The 19,307-nt window shown below is 31.5% G+C and overlaps 3 protein-coding genes across 8 annotated transcripts in view; 2 read left to right on the plus strand and 1 right to left on the minus strand.

Annotated features, from left to right (window-relative positions):
- The window catches only part of LOC145192823 (coiled-coil domain-containing protein 40-like), a 25,143-nt gene extending 15,189 nt beyond the window's left edge, over nucleotides 1-9,954 (plus strand). For 4 of the 6 annotated variants that reach the window (XM_090072095.1, XM_090072093.1, XM_090072092.1 and 1 more), the window contains 13 exons: nucleotides 603-760; nucleotides 1,013-1,153; nucleotides 5,908-6,011; nucleotides 6,203-6,446; nucleotides 6,568-6,750; nucleotides 6,931-7,176; nucleotides 7,353-7,569; nucleotides 7,717-7,886; nucleotides 8,128-8,219; nucleotides 8,428-8,637; nucleotides 8,894-9,033; nucleotides 9,234-9,370; nucleotides 9,574-9,954. In XM_090072095.1, the coding sequence (XP_089928221.1) occupies nucleotides 1,070-1,153; nucleotides 5,908-6,011; nucleotides 6,203-6,446; nucleotides 6,568-6,750; nucleotides 6,931-7,176; nucleotides 7,353-7,569; nucleotides 7,717-7,886; nucleotides 8,128-8,219; nucleotides 8,428-8,637; nucleotides 8,894-9,033; nucleotides 9,234-9,370; nucleotides 9,574-9,819 (2,073 nt within the window). In that variant the 5' untranslated portion in view covers nucleotides 603-760; nucleotides 1,013-1,069 and the 3' untranslated portion in view covers nucleotides 9,820-9,954. The remainder of the gene's footprint in view (nucleotides 1-602; nucleotides 761-1,012; nucleotides 1,154-5,907; nucleotides 6,012-6,202; nucleotides 6,447-6,567; nucleotides 6,751-6,930; nucleotides 7,177-7,352; nucleotides 7,570-7,716; nucleotides 7,887-8,127; nucleotides 8,220-8,427; nucleotides 8,638-8,893; nucleotides 9,034-9,233; nucleotides 9,371-9,573) is intronic. The other 2 variants (XR_016446974.1, XR_016446975.1) reach the window with 1 other exon arrangement.
- Nucleotides 1,396-5,781, plus strand: LOC149878941 (uncharacterized). Its single transcript, XM_090072098.1, has 2 exons — nucleotides 1,396-1,485; nucleotides 5,130-5,781. The coding sequence occupies exon 2, from the start codon at nucleotides 5,226-5,228 to the stop codon at nucleotides 5,664-5,666; it is 441 nt and encodes a 146-aa protein (XP_089928224.1). The 5' UTR covers nucleotides 1,396-1,485; nucleotides 5,130-5,225; the 3' UTR covers nucleotides 5,667-5,781.
- Nucleotides 9,955-13,674: 3,720 nt separating the features above from the next.
- On the minus strand, nucleotides 13,675-16,027 carry LOC145193803 (uncharacterized). Its single transcript, XM_090071243.1, has 2 exons — nucleotides 15,146-16,027; nucleotides 13,675-14,438 (listed from the first exon to the last, which is right to left on the minus strand). The coding sequence occupies exons 1-2, from the start codon at nucleotides 15,732-15,734 to the stop codon at nucleotides 13,675-13,677; spliced, it is 1,353 nt and encodes a 450-aa protein (XP_089927369.1). The 5' UTR covers nucleotides 15,735-16,027.
- Between the last annotated feature and the right edge of the window lie 3,280 nt (nucleotides 16,028-19,307).

The raw sequence follows: 19,307 nt of genomic DNA on the forward strand, positions 1-19,307 counted from the left end.
TTCACCAATTAACCCTCTCACAAGATCTTGTGATTGTGTAATTCCATTTTGGAAAGTGATAGAATATTTGATGTCATTATGGAGCTAATAAATTTTACCAGTTTTTACCAGTGAAAAGCAAAAAAAAATTTTATTACAATTTTCGGAAAAGTATGCGGTATAAATGATCAAGAAAATTTGTTAGGATTTTGTTTGGAGGGAAGATTATTATGATCTATCAATGTGTTTGATGAAATAAACACTACAGATTGGGAATCATAGGAAGTAGCAAAAGTTGATTTTTAGATAGTTTGAATCTTATGATTGTAAGCATTTTAAAATTGCTAAATTTTATTGTTTATATACCATTTATGTGTTATACATGAGCAGATAATTAGAAATAAGTAAATTAAATAAAAAATTTTTAAATTTGAATATTAATCACTTTAATCAGAAAAATTAATAAAAGAGGAAGATTACTAAGTGGCTTGGGAACAAAAACTGTTTATATGATTTAACTTTCAGTTAACTTACATTAGAAATCTTGTGTATATGTTGTTCTCATAAATTTTCTGCATACTTCTAAAATACTTGTTTTGTGAATTGAGAAATGTAAACTTTAGCAAATGAGCTGCAAACAGAAGTTGAGAACACAACTTCAAAGGTTCTCAATCTTGAGTCAGTAAAAAATAATGTTCGTTCAAACATATCCGTTCTTAAGAGAGGATCGAAGAAAACTGAAACTGAAGTTTTGAAAGCACAGCAGTTGAAAAAGGATCAGGTACTGATTATCCAATTTTATATAATTATGCTGTAGAAATTAAAGTTATGTCATTTTTATGTATAATTAGTGCATCATTACTGATTTTTAAGTTTATATGTGTACATTATTGAACAAAATTTTATTTTTGATGATGTGCATGATTTTCAGTTATTATTTATAATTTTACAATAATTTATAATTTTTTCTTTGAAACTTTGAAAAAGAAAAGAGTTTAGTTAAATTATTTGTTAAAGGTATTTTTCCATTTAGGATTTTCTAGTAAACAAACTTGTTATAGCTGTAGACCGTTTACATTCTGATATTGCAATGTATGATGCTCAAATTAAAGCACAGAGAGAAGAAACTAAAGCTGCTCGTAGAACATTAACTGAAGCATCAACAGAATTACAGGCAATTTCCATTCTTCTTTTGGTTTTATTTGCTATTAGGGGTGGGTAAATGATTAACAATTCATTGATTAATCAATTTTAAAAATATAATTGTTTAATTGATTAATTTCCAAACAATTAATCAAATAATTTTTAAAATCATTTTTTTATCAGAAAGTAAAGACAATTAAACATTCAAGTGCAAACATTGTTCAGTTGAACCTAATTTCCATTCATCAACTTCAATTTTCTTGTATCATTTAGAGCACAAACATAAACTTTTGCCAACCAAAGTTGTTTCAAAAACTTCAAATACTATGCAGCCAAGTTCTGCTACCTACTTTAATAAATTAGGTAACAAAGCTGAAGAGGTATTAGCTCATTTAACAGCTGTACATCATATCTCTTTTGCAACTTTGGCCAATAGTAAAGATGTAAAAAATGGTTAGAAAGCTCAAGGACTAAAAATCCCTGATGATCGACATGCTATAAAGACAATTGTTATGAACTATGCAAACTCAATGAAATTAAAAATTACTCATGAGCTTCAGCAAATGGAGAAAGATTTTCAATTTCTCTTGATGATTGGACTTCATGTGGAACTAGAAGATGCTTGTGTCTTAATGTACATTGTTCAGACTAAAGTCACTATGGTCTTGAAATGATTAGAATGAATGGTTCAATGTCTTCAGAAAAAGCAGTTATTGTTGTTACTGACAAAATGAAAGAATTTGGAATGAATTTGACCATTGATATCTTTGGATGTGTCACTGATGGTGCATCAGTTATGAAGAAAATGGGACAAGAAATGGGAGTTATCCACCAACTTTGCCATACACACCCTGTAAAAATGACAATTAATACCAACTTCATGTCCCTTGGAAATCCTTTTAGGGGTAAATAGTATATCGGTACAAGGTTCACCACAAGAAATTTCAAAATCAAAAATGGCCGTCCGAGCGAGATATTCACATTCAAAGTTTTTGGTCCATAGTTCTCATTTTTGCAATATAGATATTGTCAAAACTTAACATGTTGTTTGTTTTTTTCTATATTGAGAAGCTTTTTATTGCTACTAGTAGAAACAGCAACCGTTTGCAACATTGGTACCACAATCATGTACTTGGCAGAGTGGATATACTAGGGTGTAAGTTTTAACCATATCATGAATTTAAGCCAAAGCATGAAACAGACAAATAAAGGTAACAAACTGAATTTTATTCTGGTCAATTCATTTCAGCATGTATAAAGAACACATTCTGATGCTACAATTTTTGTCATTCCAGATAAATTCACATGTTTACTGTTTAAGTCCACAACACATTGAAAAAGTTGAAGATTGTTATCACGATGAGTTTGGTCCCTTTTGAATGGCTGCCGATAATTAGTAAAGTTGGAATGCATTGCCTCGGTTGTTTGTTCACTAAAGAGTCCCAAAGAACAGTGATTTCTAGAAATGAACTGAGGAACATGGAAGAACAGAGACTGAGGAACAAAAGAAAAAAAAAATGAAACAGCCGGGACAAAGATTTTCCAAATAGGTTAGGAGCCCTTGCGGTTGATCCGCTAAAACCCTATTTTGGAGTTGCTGTTTTTTTCACCCTTTCAAGTCCTAGAGGTGATGAAACCACCACATAGTTGCAAATCAGGATGATCTCGTCTGACACGAGTGGTTTGGTAGGCCTAGATCGCGATAGCAAGGTCCGCATAATTTCCAGATTGTTCCACTGTAACCAGGGCTGTGCTGATCTATCCTAGGCGCATGGTTACGGTTGACTGTCATTGCACATGGGATTGATTTATGCTGCCATGAGATTGTCATGGCGCTGAAACTTATAAAAATATCAAAAAAGTTTTGGCCTTCTTCATGTTGATTTATATCAATACATTTAGCTAAATTAACCCAATGAGAAGAACCCACTGTCTTGGTTGTTAGACCTTTTTCAGTTGTAATGACACTACTAAATAGCCTGAGAATAAAAAAGGACTTAATGCAACTAATGAATGTATCAAAGGCAAATACACATGAAGAAGTTTAAAAGTCTTTGCCTTCTTCAAGTTACCTTTTGTTGTTTCTTGTGACCTGAAGATTGCCAACATCATCTGTGGAATCCAGGCACAATTTAGTAGCCTCCCTTGCTGCTGATGTCAAATTGCACCAACAGATCTTGCCAATGTTGGTGCCCTCCGAACATTAGGCTCCATCAAGAAATGCTTCAAAGCTTTTGAATTAACAGGATGCAATGTGAAACAAGCCCGAGAGTTCAAAAGTGTTGTTCACCCACCAATCATTACAGAAGATGAATCATAATTGATTCTTGATCTGATTTACCCATGGAACTGTATCTCATGTTGGGAGTTGTAAATCACATGTACTAGGGCTTGCTTCAAATGTGACCAGGTGCCAAAGAATGGCCTTTAAAGCTGCACATTAGCATGCAACCATACCATGGGGGTCAGTTCAACGGAAAGGAAAGCAAATAGCTTTTGAAAAATTTTGCTTTGTTGGAGTCTTTTGCACCGATGGAAAAGCTCAAGATGTGGCAAAGTTCACTGGTGCACTTCAAACACTTCATGCTGTTGTATTAGCCTGTTTTTGAAACCATTTGGAAGCCAATTACAGTCAAAAGATTGAGGCATTTAAAACTTCCAAGAACTGGGACACCGAAAGTTTATGCTCTTTTCAATCATGTTCCTCAGTTCATTTCTAGAAATCACTGTTCTTTGGGACTCTTTAGTGAACAAACAACCGAGGCAATGCATTCCAACTTTACTAATTATCGGCAGCCATTCAAAAGGGACCAAACTCATCGTGATAACAATCTTCAACTTTTGCAATGTGTTGTGGACTTAAACAGTAAACATGTGAATTTATCTGGAATGACAAAAATTGTAGCATCAGAATGTGTTCTTTATACATGCTGAAATGAATTGACCAGAATAAAATTCAGTTTGTTACCTTTATTTGTCTGTTTCATGCTTTGGCTTAAATTCATGATATGGTTAAAACTTACACCCTAGTATATCCACTCTGCCAAGTACATGATTGTGGTACCAATGTTGCAAACGGTTGCTGTTTCTACTAGTAGCAATAAAAAGCTTCTCAATATAGAAAAAAACAAACAACATGTTAAGTTTTGACAATATCTATATTGCAAAAATGAGAACTATGGACCAAAAACTTTGAATGTGAATATCTCGCTCGGACGGCCATTTTTGATTTTGAAATTTCTTGTGGTGAACCTTGTACCGATATACTATTTACCCCTAAAAGGATTTCCAAGGGACATGAAGTTGGTATTAATTGTCATTTTTACAGGGTGTGCATAGGATTCATCTTGCAATATGTGATATTCTTTATAAGAAAAAAAGTTCAGCAATGAAAACAACTCAACAAGAACTAATCAATGATGAGGATGGTGAAAATGAAGAAGCTGAATCATCAGGATCAGATGATAATAATGACAATGAAGAATGCTGGAATGAAGAAAATAATAGTTCTGTTGATGAAGGAACCCAGTTTAATGAGGGCTATGGTCTTCTTATATCAAAGGTTCATAAAACACTCAAGATGTTTAGAAAATCACCACTTAAAAATGATATTCTTCAAAACATTTGTACAACTGATTTAGGAAAAGAGCTTAAGCTTATTCTAGGTATTAAAACAAGATGGAATTCTCTAATCAGTATGTTAAAATGATTCTTGGAATTAAAGTGTTATTGGAAAAGCTCTTGTGGATATATCCAGAACTGATTTGATTTTAAAAGAAGAAGAAATAAAACAGATCTCTGATATTGTTCAGGCTCTTCATATTGTAGAGCTAAGTGTTATAGCGTTGGGAAATAGAGACTGTAATCTGATAAAATCTGAAAAAAGTTTTTTGTTTTTAATCTTAAAGAGCAAAATACTAATATAGGTCAAAATTTATTTACTATTGTCTCTAAGAGAGTTAATGAAAGAAGAAATTGTAACATTGTTGGTTTACTTTCCCATTTAGATAATCTGGGTGACTTTAAGTCAGATTCAGAATGACCAGGTAATCTTTTCAAGTACCCAAACAAAAATCAAATCGCTAAAACAGCAAGAGAAATATATGAACGCTTATTTCTATATGAGGATAACCAATAGTGAATTAGAAGTTGAAGAAGTATCTGAGTTTAAATCTACTTCTGATATGGAACCAAAGAGAAAAAAAACTACAGCTGAAGAACTAGCAGAAATTCTATCACCTACAAATTCATCAATAGGAAGAGCTATAGAAATAACTTGTAATTCATCCTCTTACAAAATTTTGATTTGTATTAAATGTGAAATGGCAGTATTTGAAAGCACTGGAAAGAGGCCATGCTCTTTAGAAAAGATTTACAATGCCATCCTAAGCCTTCCCCCATCTTCTATAGAACCAGAAAGAAGTTTTAATGCTGCTGGTTTGTTTATTACTAAGTTACAAACTAGTTTAAATGATGATACTATTAATAACTTATGTTTTTTAAGATCATATCTGACAAAAAAAAGAGAAATAAAACCTTTATGAGTAGCAATATACTTTTAGTAACTCGTAAAAAATCATTTTTTAAAGTTAATCAAAAATTAGTTGATTAATTTTGCAAAAATTAATTGTTAATTAAATAATTCAAAATACTGATTAATTTACCACCCCTATTTGCTATGTAATACTTAAACCTTTAATTTTTTCCTTATTCTGTAAAGGATATCTTAATTATTTATTGATTTGATAATTGCTATCTATAGAAATAGTTACTATGAATATCTAGGCAATTGAAGTTGAAAAGAAGCAGTTGTTGCATGAATGGAACAATAGTTTAATTGGAATGAAGAAACGAGATGAAGCTTATGCTGCTATACAGGAAGCATATAAGTATGAATTTATTTTTTCCATAAAGATGCATTTCATATTTTACTTCAAAATGTTTCAATGATATTTTATTAGCAATTTTTTTATAATTTATTTTATAAAGTAGGTTTTTTAAGTTAGACTTATCTTAAAGATAGTAAAAGATTTTTTATTAAGTAAAAGATTTAGTATAAAATAAAACATTTTTTATAAAGTTTACAGAGCAAATCACACATGGCTATTGAAACAGAGATGGAGGGGTACAAGAGACAGATTTTAAAAGCACAGGAGCAAAATGAACATATTACATATTTACACAATAGAATAGAAAATGACATCAGCACATTGAAGAAAAACATACAGGTCTCAAAAGATAAAGAAGAAGCTCTGAAAATTGAATATAGCACTTACTCTCATACTTTTCAAGAAACACAGCAGTTTTTATTAAAAGCTCAAAGAGTAAGTTTCTCAACTTTTCCTAAAACAAAAAAATCTTTGAAAATATCTTACTTTAAAAACATTTTCAACATTAATTTTAATAATCTTATAATTATATTTAAAACAGATTTAAATGCTTTAGGATGTTGCATTGAAAGAAAGTGAGCTTTTGAATCTGAAGAAGCAGATAGAACAAGAGTTTTTAGAAAAAGTGAAAGTTGAAAACATGATTATGGCTAAAATGCAAGAACAACTTACTTCAGACAAGGCATCTAAACATATGAGGAAAAAGATCATAGACACAAGAAGTAGAAATAATGAGCTTGTAAGTACTTCTTTTTTAATTTTTGAAGAAAAGAAAACATCTGTGAATTTAGTTTCAAAAGAAAAGTTTTTAAGTAAGTTTCAAAGCATTTTGTAGCTTAATAAAAAATTTCAAATATCACTTAACTGAAGTAATTAAGATTTCAAGTATTTTAAAGTCTATTTCATTTTTGTCTTTCAGGAGCGTTCTGTATCAGAGATTCGTAATGCAATATCTCATGATAAGTTGCTAATTGTAAATGCCACAACTCGTGTGCAAAATTTGCAGGAAATTTTGAGTGGATTGAATGAAACCATTGAAAAGAAAAACTTACAAATTTCAAAGATTGAGAATGAAATGATTAAAAGAAATGCTTTGATTGAGAAAAAACAAGGAAAAGTTGATCAAATAAAAAAGAAGATAGCTTTGATTATCAGCAAGGAAGGGGTAGGAGTTTCTTTACTAGAGTTTTACAAACTTTTTAATCTCAAACCTATTATCTTTAAATTTAGTTTTTCATTCTTATTCTAAACTATAGTTCTTTTTATTGGTTAGACTGATAGTTTTTTTTTTTTTTCTTTTTGTAAATTATTGTGTTAAACTTTCTTCATTTCCTACATCAGGATGGTTCATTTGCTGGACCATTAGAATTTCAGATAAAAACTCTTCAAAACCAAATTGAAGTTAAAGTTAATGAATCCATTGAATTACAGCATTATTGGTTGAGACAACAAGGAGAGCTGGTAAAAATGTTGAAAACTGTTGATGAACAATCTAAAGATGTAGATTTTAAGAAGAAGAAATTAACTGTTATAATGCAGAAAAAGATAAGAGTTGAAGGTCATTGTAGTGAAGATTTCATTAAAACTTTTTCTAAAAAAAATTTTTTGTTTTAAAGTTATTAAAAGTTGTAGCTATTGTATGATATCATGTGCTCATATTGTTCTTATTCTTTAACACTTTCCTACAAACTTTGCTATAATTCAGGTGAAATTGACTCACAAAAGCAAGAAATCAAAGACATAGAGAAAAGTGTGAAGAATATGCAGAAAGACATGTCTAAACTCAATATACTTATTTACAACAATAAAGATAAAAAAGAAAGTCTGCAGAGAGATAATATTTTGCTAGAAAATCATTTTCGTACAAAACTCAAGGTAAATAAGCGTTAATATTTATGTAAAAATAAATATTTCTGTGAAAAACCCTTCTCTTTTATAGGAATCTTTTATTATTGGATTTTAAATCTCTTGTAACAAATAAGAGTGTGTAACTATTGGTGTAATAATTATGTCTTACAGATCGTTACTCAGTTTTATCCCTTGTTTTTCATCAGTATGAATAAATAAAAATAGTTTTCTGCACAACCAGAAATTTTTAGATTTTTCTTTATGGTAGGATGCAGAGATGGAATCTGTGAAAATGAAAAACACAATTGAAGGATTGAGTGAAGAGAAAGAGAGGTTATTGAATGCAGTTGCTGAAGCTGAGTAAGTTTTTCCTTTTGGATTCTATTGTTCTTTTATTTTCATATTTTCAGGTTCTTCAAATATTCTGGAATAATTTTTTAATTCATTTATGCTTGGTATAAATTTCTTTTTTTTTAAACCAATATATTAATAATTACATTTATTATACTTAGATCATTTATCTAAAGTTGGATAGAATTGTATTAAAAATTGACATTGATTATCATAGGCGACAAATCTTTTTATGGGAAAAGAAAACTCAATTAGCAAGAGAAGCACGAGAGACTGTAAACTCTGATATTGCTCTTGGAGAAATACATACAATGAAAACAGAAATTCATCGCATGGAGATGCGATATGCACAATTATTGAGACAACAAGAAAAAATGGTCCAAGATATGGAGAAAGCAGTTGTAAAAAGAGAGAATATAATTGCCAGGTTAGCTTGTGTTTTTCTAGCATATTATTCGTTCAATTATATTTGATAGCTTTTTATTTATCATATATAAATTTTATAATTTTTTTTAAAAGATAATTACACATAAAAAAATTACGCATAAAAAAAGTTTTAGCATTTTTTAAAATAAAAATTCCAATTGTTTTGTCTTTTTAACAAAAATTGTTTGTGATTCTCTAACACATACGCTGATAGCAATGACGAATATTGCTATGTAGATTCCTTTTGTTTATTTCAGGAGTGATGCGCAATCAAAAAAAGAACGGAATAATAAGGTTGTAAAACCACAAGTAACTAAAAGTGCGTTCCATAAAAAAATAGACGAGTTAAAGAAGAGCAATAGACAAGCAAATAAAGAAGCAGACAAGTACGACGAAGGTTATATACATAACATCTTTAAAAACGAGTGATCTGGAAAAAAAATTATTATATTTATCAGTAAAATATTTACTACAATCAAACGGTTATTTTTTAGATGACTTTGCTGAAATAGTTTAGCAGACAAGTTTGCTTGAAGTTCCTTCGTACGTTGTATGTATATGAGTTAAATTAATAAAAGGTGTCATTTTTTCCCCTAGAGATCCTCCAATATCGTGAGCTGCAGCAAAGATTAGGAGAGGAGTTAGAGTCTAAACAAACACATATACATAAACTTCAACAATCTCTTGAGACTAATGAGATTGAGATAGAACAGCTGAAAGATCTCAAATTAAAGGTTACGTCAACTATTCTTAAAATATTTTTTTAAGTTTAAAAAGTTGCTTCATTATTTATTTTTGTTTCACTATATTATTTTTCACTATTTATATTCGTGTTATAAAAGTTTAAAATATAGAATAAAATTTTATTTCTTCACTTAGAAAATTGCTTCACAAAATACTTTGTAATAATTAAATATTTGATTTATTTCTTCTTTAGAATCTTCAGGAAATTCTCACAAAACAGCAACGTGCAAAGTATTATTCTTCCTTAAAATCAGGTAAGTATAAACCTTTTTGTAAAACCCCAAACGCACTCGAAAAGGAAGAACAGAAACAGTTGTCTAACTTTCAAAGTTTGGACTCCATTATTGTGCAGTTAAAAAACGATCACCCAGAGCTTCGAAGCGATTTACAAAGGGCATCGGTTTTGTTAAATCTAAAGAAAGACTCAGCTGCGACTTAAACTTATTTTTAAATACATTAGAAACTATTAAAACACATTTAATATTTTGATTGTGTTGCTATGGCTATTTTTAAAGATTTCGGTCTTTTTTTAACGAAAGTAGAAGTTTACAAGAATAAATTTATCGCAAAATTATATAAGATTAGTTATTATTTACATATTGCTATATTAGATTAAATTATTAGGTTATTTAAACTGTCATATTTCATAACTAGTTTGAAACTACCAGAGCTGGGCAACCGCTTTTTTTTTTTCTTGAGTTCCTAATTCGCTATCGATAGTCCGATAGTTTTCCTATATAGCCCGTCCGATAATCGGTATATCCGATAGTCCGAAAAATATATCTTTAAAAAAACTTAAAAGCTTTTTTTGATTTTTTTTTTTTGCTTGCTTGCCTAAGGCAACTTGCATAGGCTGATTATGTTGCCTGTGGCAAGGTGGCTGTCTCTCTGGTTTAGAGTTCGGGGCCTTACAGAGCTATCGTAGGAAAACAGGCCTTCTCCCTGGCTGGAGGTGTCCAGCATTATTATCTTCTTTGCCTCTAGCTCATTTCACTATTAGGCCGGCTTTACATATCACTGTGGCTTATAGCACTAGATGTCCGAATTGCCTTAAATGTTAAATATTTGTCCATTTCAACTTGGCATGATATCAAGCTGTAATAGTTTACAAAAATTTTTTAAAAAGTAAAAAACCCATCAATGATTGTTTTTTACTTTTTAAAATATGATTTATTAATACTTGAATATTGCTTAGTCGCAAAACTGAAACTGGGAATAAATAACAAGTTTCAGTTGCTACGGTTTTGTGAGAGAAAGTATTTCGTTTATCAAACTAACTGTAGTAGGGGAGACTTGTACTGAATGGGCCTTGTACTGAATGGACCTTTTCAAAAAAAAGAACTTAGTGACCATTTAGATGTATTTTTGTCGTCACAAATAATTCACCTTTACACAATGTCTCTTCAGTATGTCTGAGTTAAATTTATTCAAAGAAAAGCAGTAGTTATGGAAGTTTTCTGTTTTTTCAAGGCAAATGTAATTTTTTAACTTTTCTGAGTTTTCAATTTACAAAGTTTTTTCAAGAAGAAGTGAACTCTTAATATTAATAATATTATAGATATATATTTTGGACTTCAGATAAAAGTAGAAGGAAAGTTATCTAGGGTACAGATTGTTGTAATTGTTTGGGTAACATGTGGATATTGATATGTGTACTGAATGAACCACCATTGATTGTACTGCATGGACTGGACCATTTTCCGATTAGAGCATTTATTGCGTTTCAGTTTGTTACTTACTAAAACAAAATAATCGTGTCTTTTTAATATAAACAAGTTGTGAAAGTGTGACTAATAAAGTATACTAAAAAAAAAAAAAAAATCTTGGGCATAAAAAACTATAAAGCTCATGGTTTATCATGATTCATTATAGGTTAATTTTCACTAGGATAACAATATTATCATTCAATATTGGAACATCAATATACCCTCATTGCTGTGCATAATTCAACATTTTATTTATTACGAGTTTACTGCTGGTCCATTCAGTACAATCAACTGTACTGAATGGACCATTAAACAATTTAGTACAGGTCATGTTTATCGCATTTTTTAACAATGTTTCAATTGCTCAATGGTTTACACTTTTCAAGGATAGTTAGTTAAGATATGAATCTTGTCTTCTGAACTAAAAAACCCACCATAGTTATTCACAAAATAAATATTAATCGAATTTATAAAAAAGTCTTATTTTGTGGTCCATTCAGTACAAGTCTCCCCTAAATTTATATTATACAGCTTCATCGTAGCGCAACTAGTAATTTAGGCAACTAAGGTCAATGTATTTTTGGACTCTAAAGATATGGAGGATAACGATCTTATCCGAAATCCATCTTACGGAGCTGTTGAGATAAGAATTTAACAGTGCTGATGGACATTTTGACTTAATGCAGCAGTTAAAGTAGAAAATGACGTCCCCCCGATCGGAAAGGGGAGGAGCAACAGTTAAAAACAAAACAGGATTAGTTGTTGGAACAGAGGAGATATGCGTGATCGTGAATTTGAATCTGCACTTGTTCAAAAAAAAAATCATTTATTTCATATATAAAAATCAGGAAGACGGAAATACAAAACTTGGACGGTCCGATAGTCCACTACTTTTTACTTAGTCCGTTAGTTATTGGAATATCGGATATCTAATATGGCCAGTCCGATAGTCGAAGTCCGATACATATATTAGTCCAATAATCTGATATTTTTTTCTTAGTCCGATACTAGCGGAATATCGGAACTTTTATCGGAAGTGCCCACCTCTGAAAAATACGCAGGTGAAACTTTTAAAGTGTAGCAGCGAAATGTTGAAGTCAATTACTTGACCACCGTGACCAAGAATTTAGCAACAAAAACCAAGACTAAGTCTAAGGACTTAACACGTATCAAGACCTTTTTGAGAAATTACAAAAGTAAAAGATATTTCAAACATGTTACAACAAATGAAAATTGTGACAAGTAATAACAACAAATGAAAATTAGGACAACAAATGAAAATTGTGACAACTGAGTAAAGTTGATACATCTTTAGAAGATAAATATTTTTTTAGCTGTGGCAAAAAAATTTGGCACAATTTTTTTACGTATTTACGAAGGAGTTGCTGTCATAAACTGATAAAGAATTTAGTTAATTATGCAATATTTTAGATCACACGTGTCCAAAATTGGTAGAAACTACTTTGAAGCCCTCCAGAAAAACCCTTTTGAGGGATGATTTTTGTAATATTCCTGATCACAAAAATGTAAAATTTGAAATCATCTGTAACCATCCCTGGAAGAAAATTTGATTTGAAAATTACATCCTACATAATAGAGAGAAAATGAGAGCATTCTGTTTATTTTGATTTTCTAGAGCATTCAAATTTGAAAGTTTATATTTAAACATAAATATTATCATGTGTACATAACTAGATTAAAACATAAGGTAAAGAGCTAAAAAACTTTGTGACATTTTCATAAAGTGATGTATTCTTTAGTAAATATTAGTTTTTAAATTCTACATTGCAAAGCATTCTTAACCACACATGAAACCACAATCATGTCTATAATATTGATAGGAATAAAAAGAAGTATTCTGTGTGTTCTAAGAAGGAAGAAAGTTTTAAATTACTCAATCCTGAAAAAAAAAAAAAAAAAAATCTTAGTTTACTGGCAGAATAAAAAAATAGTTTTTACTCCCAATTTAGATATTCTTGCTGTTGTAGTCCACGAGACAAGTTTGCAGCCACTTTCCATATTCTGGATGGTCTACTGGCCTCTTGTATCTGCTCCAATGAGACTTGAAGCTGTGGTGAAGAGCTTCAGTGGCCTGCTCACTATATTTTCTAAGGGAGTCTTGATTCTTTTCTATGAAGTGTTTGATGTGGTAAAACACTGCATGGACTTTTGGAGTAACACTTACTCTGTCAAGAGCCAGATAGGAGGCTTGGAATGATGATAGTTTTTCATAATAATCAGGTTCCAGGGTCATTCCAAAGCAGGCAGACACCACTGCATCAAATTTTCTCAGTGCATCAACAATGCCAAAAATGTTGAACGCATAGTCTTCTTCTGCAAGCCTTTGAAGGATATCTACATTTTTGAGGAGTTTTCTACACTCATTTCCTGCAAACTGACCACCATGGAAAGGCTGAGGCTTGATGTGAAGAGCCTTGGGCCACTCATCAGCTTTCAGCCACTCTTCCTTCAATGCTCTGAACAGATGGTTGACTACTCCAAGTAAGAGATGGAGTTCCATTGGTGGAATGAAGTCCAAGACTAGGAAATTATCAGGCAAGCTTAAAAGAGGCTCATGGACAACATTCTTAAAATCTTTTGTAGTCCTGACCATTGTCCTGGAATGCTTTGAAGCATTTTCTCAATGAACCAAATGTTCGAGGACTTCCACATGCAGACAAATCCTTTGAGTCAACTTCATACCAAGTGCATGGGTGAGAGCTTGAATGGGACTGCAAACCACAGATAATATTGGCTAACTTCAAATCACATGAGATGAGGAAATGGGCACCCTCAGGATGAATAAGATTCAAAATTTTTCTTACATTGTTGTAGTTTTCTGGAACTTCTTCTGCTACAGCAACAAGAAGTTGACGCTTCACTCCACTTTCTTTAGCTACTTGTGATGTCAAGGTTTTCTTGCAAGGTGGAGACCTAGACTCTAACACTTGCTCCATCTCTTGAATGCCCAGACTGACCTTAAAGAAGCCACCACCAGCATCTAGACCAAGCTTCACAATGTGCTGTGTATAGACTTGTCTTTGAAGCAGAACATCATTCAGAAGTTCTCCTAGGTTTTTGCAGTGTACAACCAATTGCTTCCTTCTCTGTGATTTGTCATTGCAGACTTCAATGTCAGTTTGAGTGAAATGAGCAGACAGCTTCTTTCCAATCTCAATAAACTTTGTTTTAAAGTTGGGTTCCACAACGTGACTTTTGGTGACTTGGTTTATGGTAGACACCAACTTATTCATTGAGGAATTGGACAAACCAGTGTTGACTTGGACATTCACCAGATCTTCTGCTTTCAGTAGTGGGGTGTCTCCAAAAAGTTTTTTGGCACTTGATGGTCCTTGTAGTTGCGTCATTGTGTAATTCATAGCGCACAATGAATATGTAGTTCAATGACTTTATATGGCTCGTTGTGCATAATTCATTGTGCACAATGAATTAAGAAATGATATTTAAATTGTAAAAGCGAATGAACGTGAGGATGAAATACATAACGTATATAGAATGTAGTCGTCTTAATATTACAGTCCTAAAATAAAGTTGAAAACATTTATATATAGTTGTATTTGTTTGCTACAAGTAAAATAGACACTTAAAGTATAATGATACTATGATGGATAAACAAACATAAGTAGTAAAAAGCATTTAACTAACTAATTAACAAATTTTGATCTTTGGCTAGGTGCTAGTCTAAATGTGTAAGAAAATATGCATTTACTGATTTGACACTACACTAAACCTGGATAATTATTTGATATGTTTGATTCAACTAAATTCAGCTGTAAGTTAAGTTTGGTGTACTTTATCATGCAACAAAATAAATTTTGTACTTATTCAAACATTGCCCTATCTCAAATTTAAGGGTACATTAAACACTAACTAATCTTTTATTTTATTATAAGAGATAACTAACAAACATATCTCTTTTTTCAAGGGGCTTTTTGATAACGTGTCTGTGATTTCTTAAAGTAGTAAACTAAGGATAAGAATGCTTAGTCTTAAAGCTTGTACATAACACAATAGTAATTTTAGCATAAATTTATGTACCTTTTGTGAGACACAAAGGGCGGCCACCTCTGCTTTGTGCAAGTTTGACAGTTCCATGTGGAGATGCTTCTTTGACAGTAACAACTGAAGCTGCAATTTGCTCACTGACAAGAGAATCCCTCATTGCTAGTTTTCTCATGTTTTCACGAAATGAGAAGTCAGAGCAGTTATGTGATATTCCTTTTCCAAGAATTGACAAGCACTCTGAACATCTTTTTTGGCTTGAAGAAGACTGTGAATGTTCAGAGGAAGTCTCCAGTGGGTGTTTTTCATAAGACTTCAAATGTCCTATTTGACAAATCAGGCAGTCACAGTCCTGTTCCCGAGTTGAAGGTCTGACTTTTATAGTTTCAAATTGAAACATAAGAGGAAGTGAAACATTCTCACCATTTTTCTTCTTTCCAAGAGCAATCCTGCATGTGTCACAAATCCCTTTTGGAACTCTAGAGTCTGATATGTCAAGTTTCATTTGGAACACAGTTTCAATTGTATTGATCAATTGATTGTTCAACTCTCTTGTACATTTTCTCAAGCAAAAGATACAAACTGTTTTTCTACAGTCTTCATGAGTTTTCTTTGAGTTTGGCATTTTTCTGAGACTTTTAACAAAATTTTGCTCAATAAAGGTCTAATTCTAAAGGTAAAGTATCAGAGAATTTGCTATTTCCCGAAAAAAATTTTGTTGACTTTTAAATATTTTAAATTCCAGGAAAGCTAAAATTATTGCAAAAAAAAATTGTTATTTGAGTATTTATTTAAGTATTTGATTGCTATTTTATCCTAAAATGCTGCAAAAATGCAAATGAGATATTAAACCATTGTTTTAAATTATCTTAAAACAGAGAAATTCTTCAAATCAAATTTTCTTCCACGGACGGTTACAGATGATTTCAAATTTTACATTTTTGTGATCAGGAATAATACCAAAATCATTCCTCCAAAGGGTTTTTCTGGAGGGCTTCAAAGTAGTTTCTACCAATTTTGGACACGTGTGGTAGAAGAGAAAATGTAGAATTTCAATGTTGTGTACACTGCGAGAAAGCTATAGTTTTAAAACGCTTTTTTCATACCCTAAAGTATAATTGAAATATTTAATCCGATAGTCATATGTTCACGACCAAAGAGTCACTTGATTATATATAATAATATTATTATTAAGTCCAATGGTGGAATAGGGTGAGCTAACAAAGAGAAGCAAAATATTAATCAAGATAAATCAGATTTCCCTCAGCTTTGGTTTTTAATGAAGTTTCATGAACACCTTATTATTAATAAAAATTTGAAAACATAAGTTTCTTACCTTCAAGTGTAATAATAATGTTAAATCCGATGGTTACATACAAACACACATAACTAGCATTTAAACTATCAGGATTAAGTTTAAAAATGTATGAGATCAAGCATTAAGTTAAAAGATGTATGAGATTAAATATTAAGTTAAAAAATATATGAGATCATACACTAATGTTTCATGTTTTAAACGATTATCAAGAAAACTTATTTAAATGATGTAAAACAATTCCAATCATAACTCGAGTATCGTTAAAAAATGTCAAAAACGCAGTATTTAGAACTTCCGGAAAAGTAGGTGACGGAAAAATTTGGAATTCCACATACCTAATATGCAATCATGTTGAAGACGTCTTTTAAATGTCTCAGTTTTATCTCAGATGTCTCAAAACATCTGAGACACTAAATAGATGTGTCATAGACGTCTTGGTGCCCACTGGGTAAGCTCCCACCGCAGTTTATAGCGATCAATTACTTGTGTTAGTTGCACAGCTGTAGCTAAAGCTGTTCCAGCTCTATCTGGTACACCAAATCGATCACACATTTTAACCAATTTTGGTAATCTTTTTCTCATTTGTCTGGTGCTAGTTGATGAAGTAGGTGTCTGCACATTCTTTACTTCAACATATTCATTTGATTCATTGTTTGTTCCAAAATTGTCAATATCTGATGACAATGTGTTTTCTAAATCTTCTAAATCATATTGTTGATCACGCAGGTCAAGTTTTCTTTTGATCTTTGCATTTTCTGCTATTTATTGGTCAAAACGCTTCTTTAACTTAGCTGAAGTAACTTTATCCACACTGCCAATAAACAACAGTCTAGTGGTTCGTTGATCCTGCGCAAAGTTCTACTCATCAGCCAGCACTTTATGCTCCTTTTCACACTTGAAATTTCCATAGGAACACTTGCATACATCAACGTCAAACAACTTTTGTTTGTTTTTGTCTGCATATGCTTGAAGCTTCAACATATATCTCTTATCAGTCTTCCTTCCTTTTTTAAGGTTTCATTAGCTTTCTAAACTCATCGTGAGTACATCGTATTAGCTTTAGAATTTTAGAGTGTGAAACAAAAGGATTAGAGGCTCTTTTCCACACAGCCTGGATATCAGATGCAACAATTTCAGTTACTTCACTTACAGTAGGCTCTTTTGCTTTTTCTGCTGCCACGTTTTGCTTAATGTGATTTTAATATTTTATTATATCCATGTATGTTGGCAAAATATTTGTATAAAATTTACAGGGGTGACCAAAAACTGGACATTTGTGGTACATCCTAGTGCAAATTTTTGAAAATGACATCCTTTCCTGGCAAAAAAATGAAAAATGAAACAATAGTTCTCTGAATATGATTTTACACCTACATCTATTATTCATAAATCGTTAAACACTGCAGACTGAAAGATCTACAGCTATATTCGCATTTGGCAAACAAAATAGCTGGAACTATTTTAAACTGCAACAGCTGTATACTATAGTTATAACTAAATTAAATTGTACATTTTTTTCAAGTAAGTTTCATCCAAACATGTTCAGCTTTCCTTGAAACAACACCTGACAATGACTATGCAAATAAAATCACAATACAGATTTAACAGAAATGATTAAAATAAAATGTCAGACGGCCATATTTTTGTTCATAAAGATGCAAAACATAGAGCACGCTTGGGGCACCTCTAGATGTTAAAATAAGAAGGAAAAATTTTGCAGTTTTTTTCAGTACCATGAAATGCTTGTTTTATTCGCTATTATGTTTTTATAAATTTTATTTTTTCACACAACCCTACTGCTCATAGATCTCTTTAGTGAAGAAGCTCAAGATACTTGAAACAAAGAACTTAAATGTTATTGGGAGCATCGCGTTAAGTTTCAAGAATGAAGATACATGAAGATACGGTAGCGTGCAAAATTTTCTTTAAGAAAAACATATCAACATTAAAATTAATTTACTAAAGATTATATTTAACTTAAATTAAAAGTTAATAAACAATGGGAAAGTCAAGAAAAATTTAAAAACATGTGCTGTAGAGATGATTCCTTACATGCATATTTCTGAGCTGTATGATGTGGCTAAATCAACAATTACCGTACTAGTTAAGAGAAACAGAGACCGTAAGACACTTAAAAATAAGCATCGTTCATTGTTCGTCATTCATAGGTATGCACTAGTTATAAACTGGAGAGTTTTATCGCGGAGTTGTTTATATATCTATTTCACAAACTTGGGGCCCTGGTTGTTGATTTGAATTTCTGTTTATACAAAAACAATGTAACAGATCTTGCAGTTTCACTAAAAATCACTTTTTAGTGAAACTGCAAGATCTGTTAAATATAGAAATTTTATAAGTGTACATCTTTTAACAAACTATCTTTGTAAACACATATGGGTACCCAAAATGTGCTTATAGAGCTTTTCTGGTACATGTCTTAAAAATATGCTAAGTTTTCGTTTTGCTTATTTCAGACTTACTTTTATTTTACAAATATATTCCCTAAAATCTACTTTTTAGATGCTCCCTTACATTTGTTGCCGGATTATCAAAATTTATGATAGTCCGGCAACAAATGTAAGGGAGCATCTAACGCCAGAGAGTCTTATTTACTATGGCCTAATAAAAGTTCTGATTTGAATGTCAAACAAACCTGTCGAGAGGACCGGGGTTGAGGTTAATAAGGGGGGATTAAGACAATTATGACGGAAAGTTTGTTCTGGACGCTATAGTAAGTTGGCCCAGGCCTTATACATGCTCTCCACGTGTCTACTTATAAATGTAGTATTAATCTCAGAGAGTGAACAATTAGTATTATTATTAGTATAACTGAGTTTGGGGCACAGTTCTCTTTTGTTATAAAATCTATAATTCAAAATA

The sequence above is a fragment of the Hydra viridissima genome, unplaced genomic scaffold (genome assembly GCF_058129835.1).
Source record: "Hydra viridissima isolate aposymbiotic clone 2 unplaced genomic scaffold, HvirCarnegie_v1 scaffold_14, whole genome shotgun sequence".
In the NCBI taxonomy this organism is placed as follows: domain Eukaryota; kingdom Metazoa; phylum Cnidaria; class Hydrozoa; order Anthoathecata; family Hydridae; genus Hydra; species Hydra viridissima.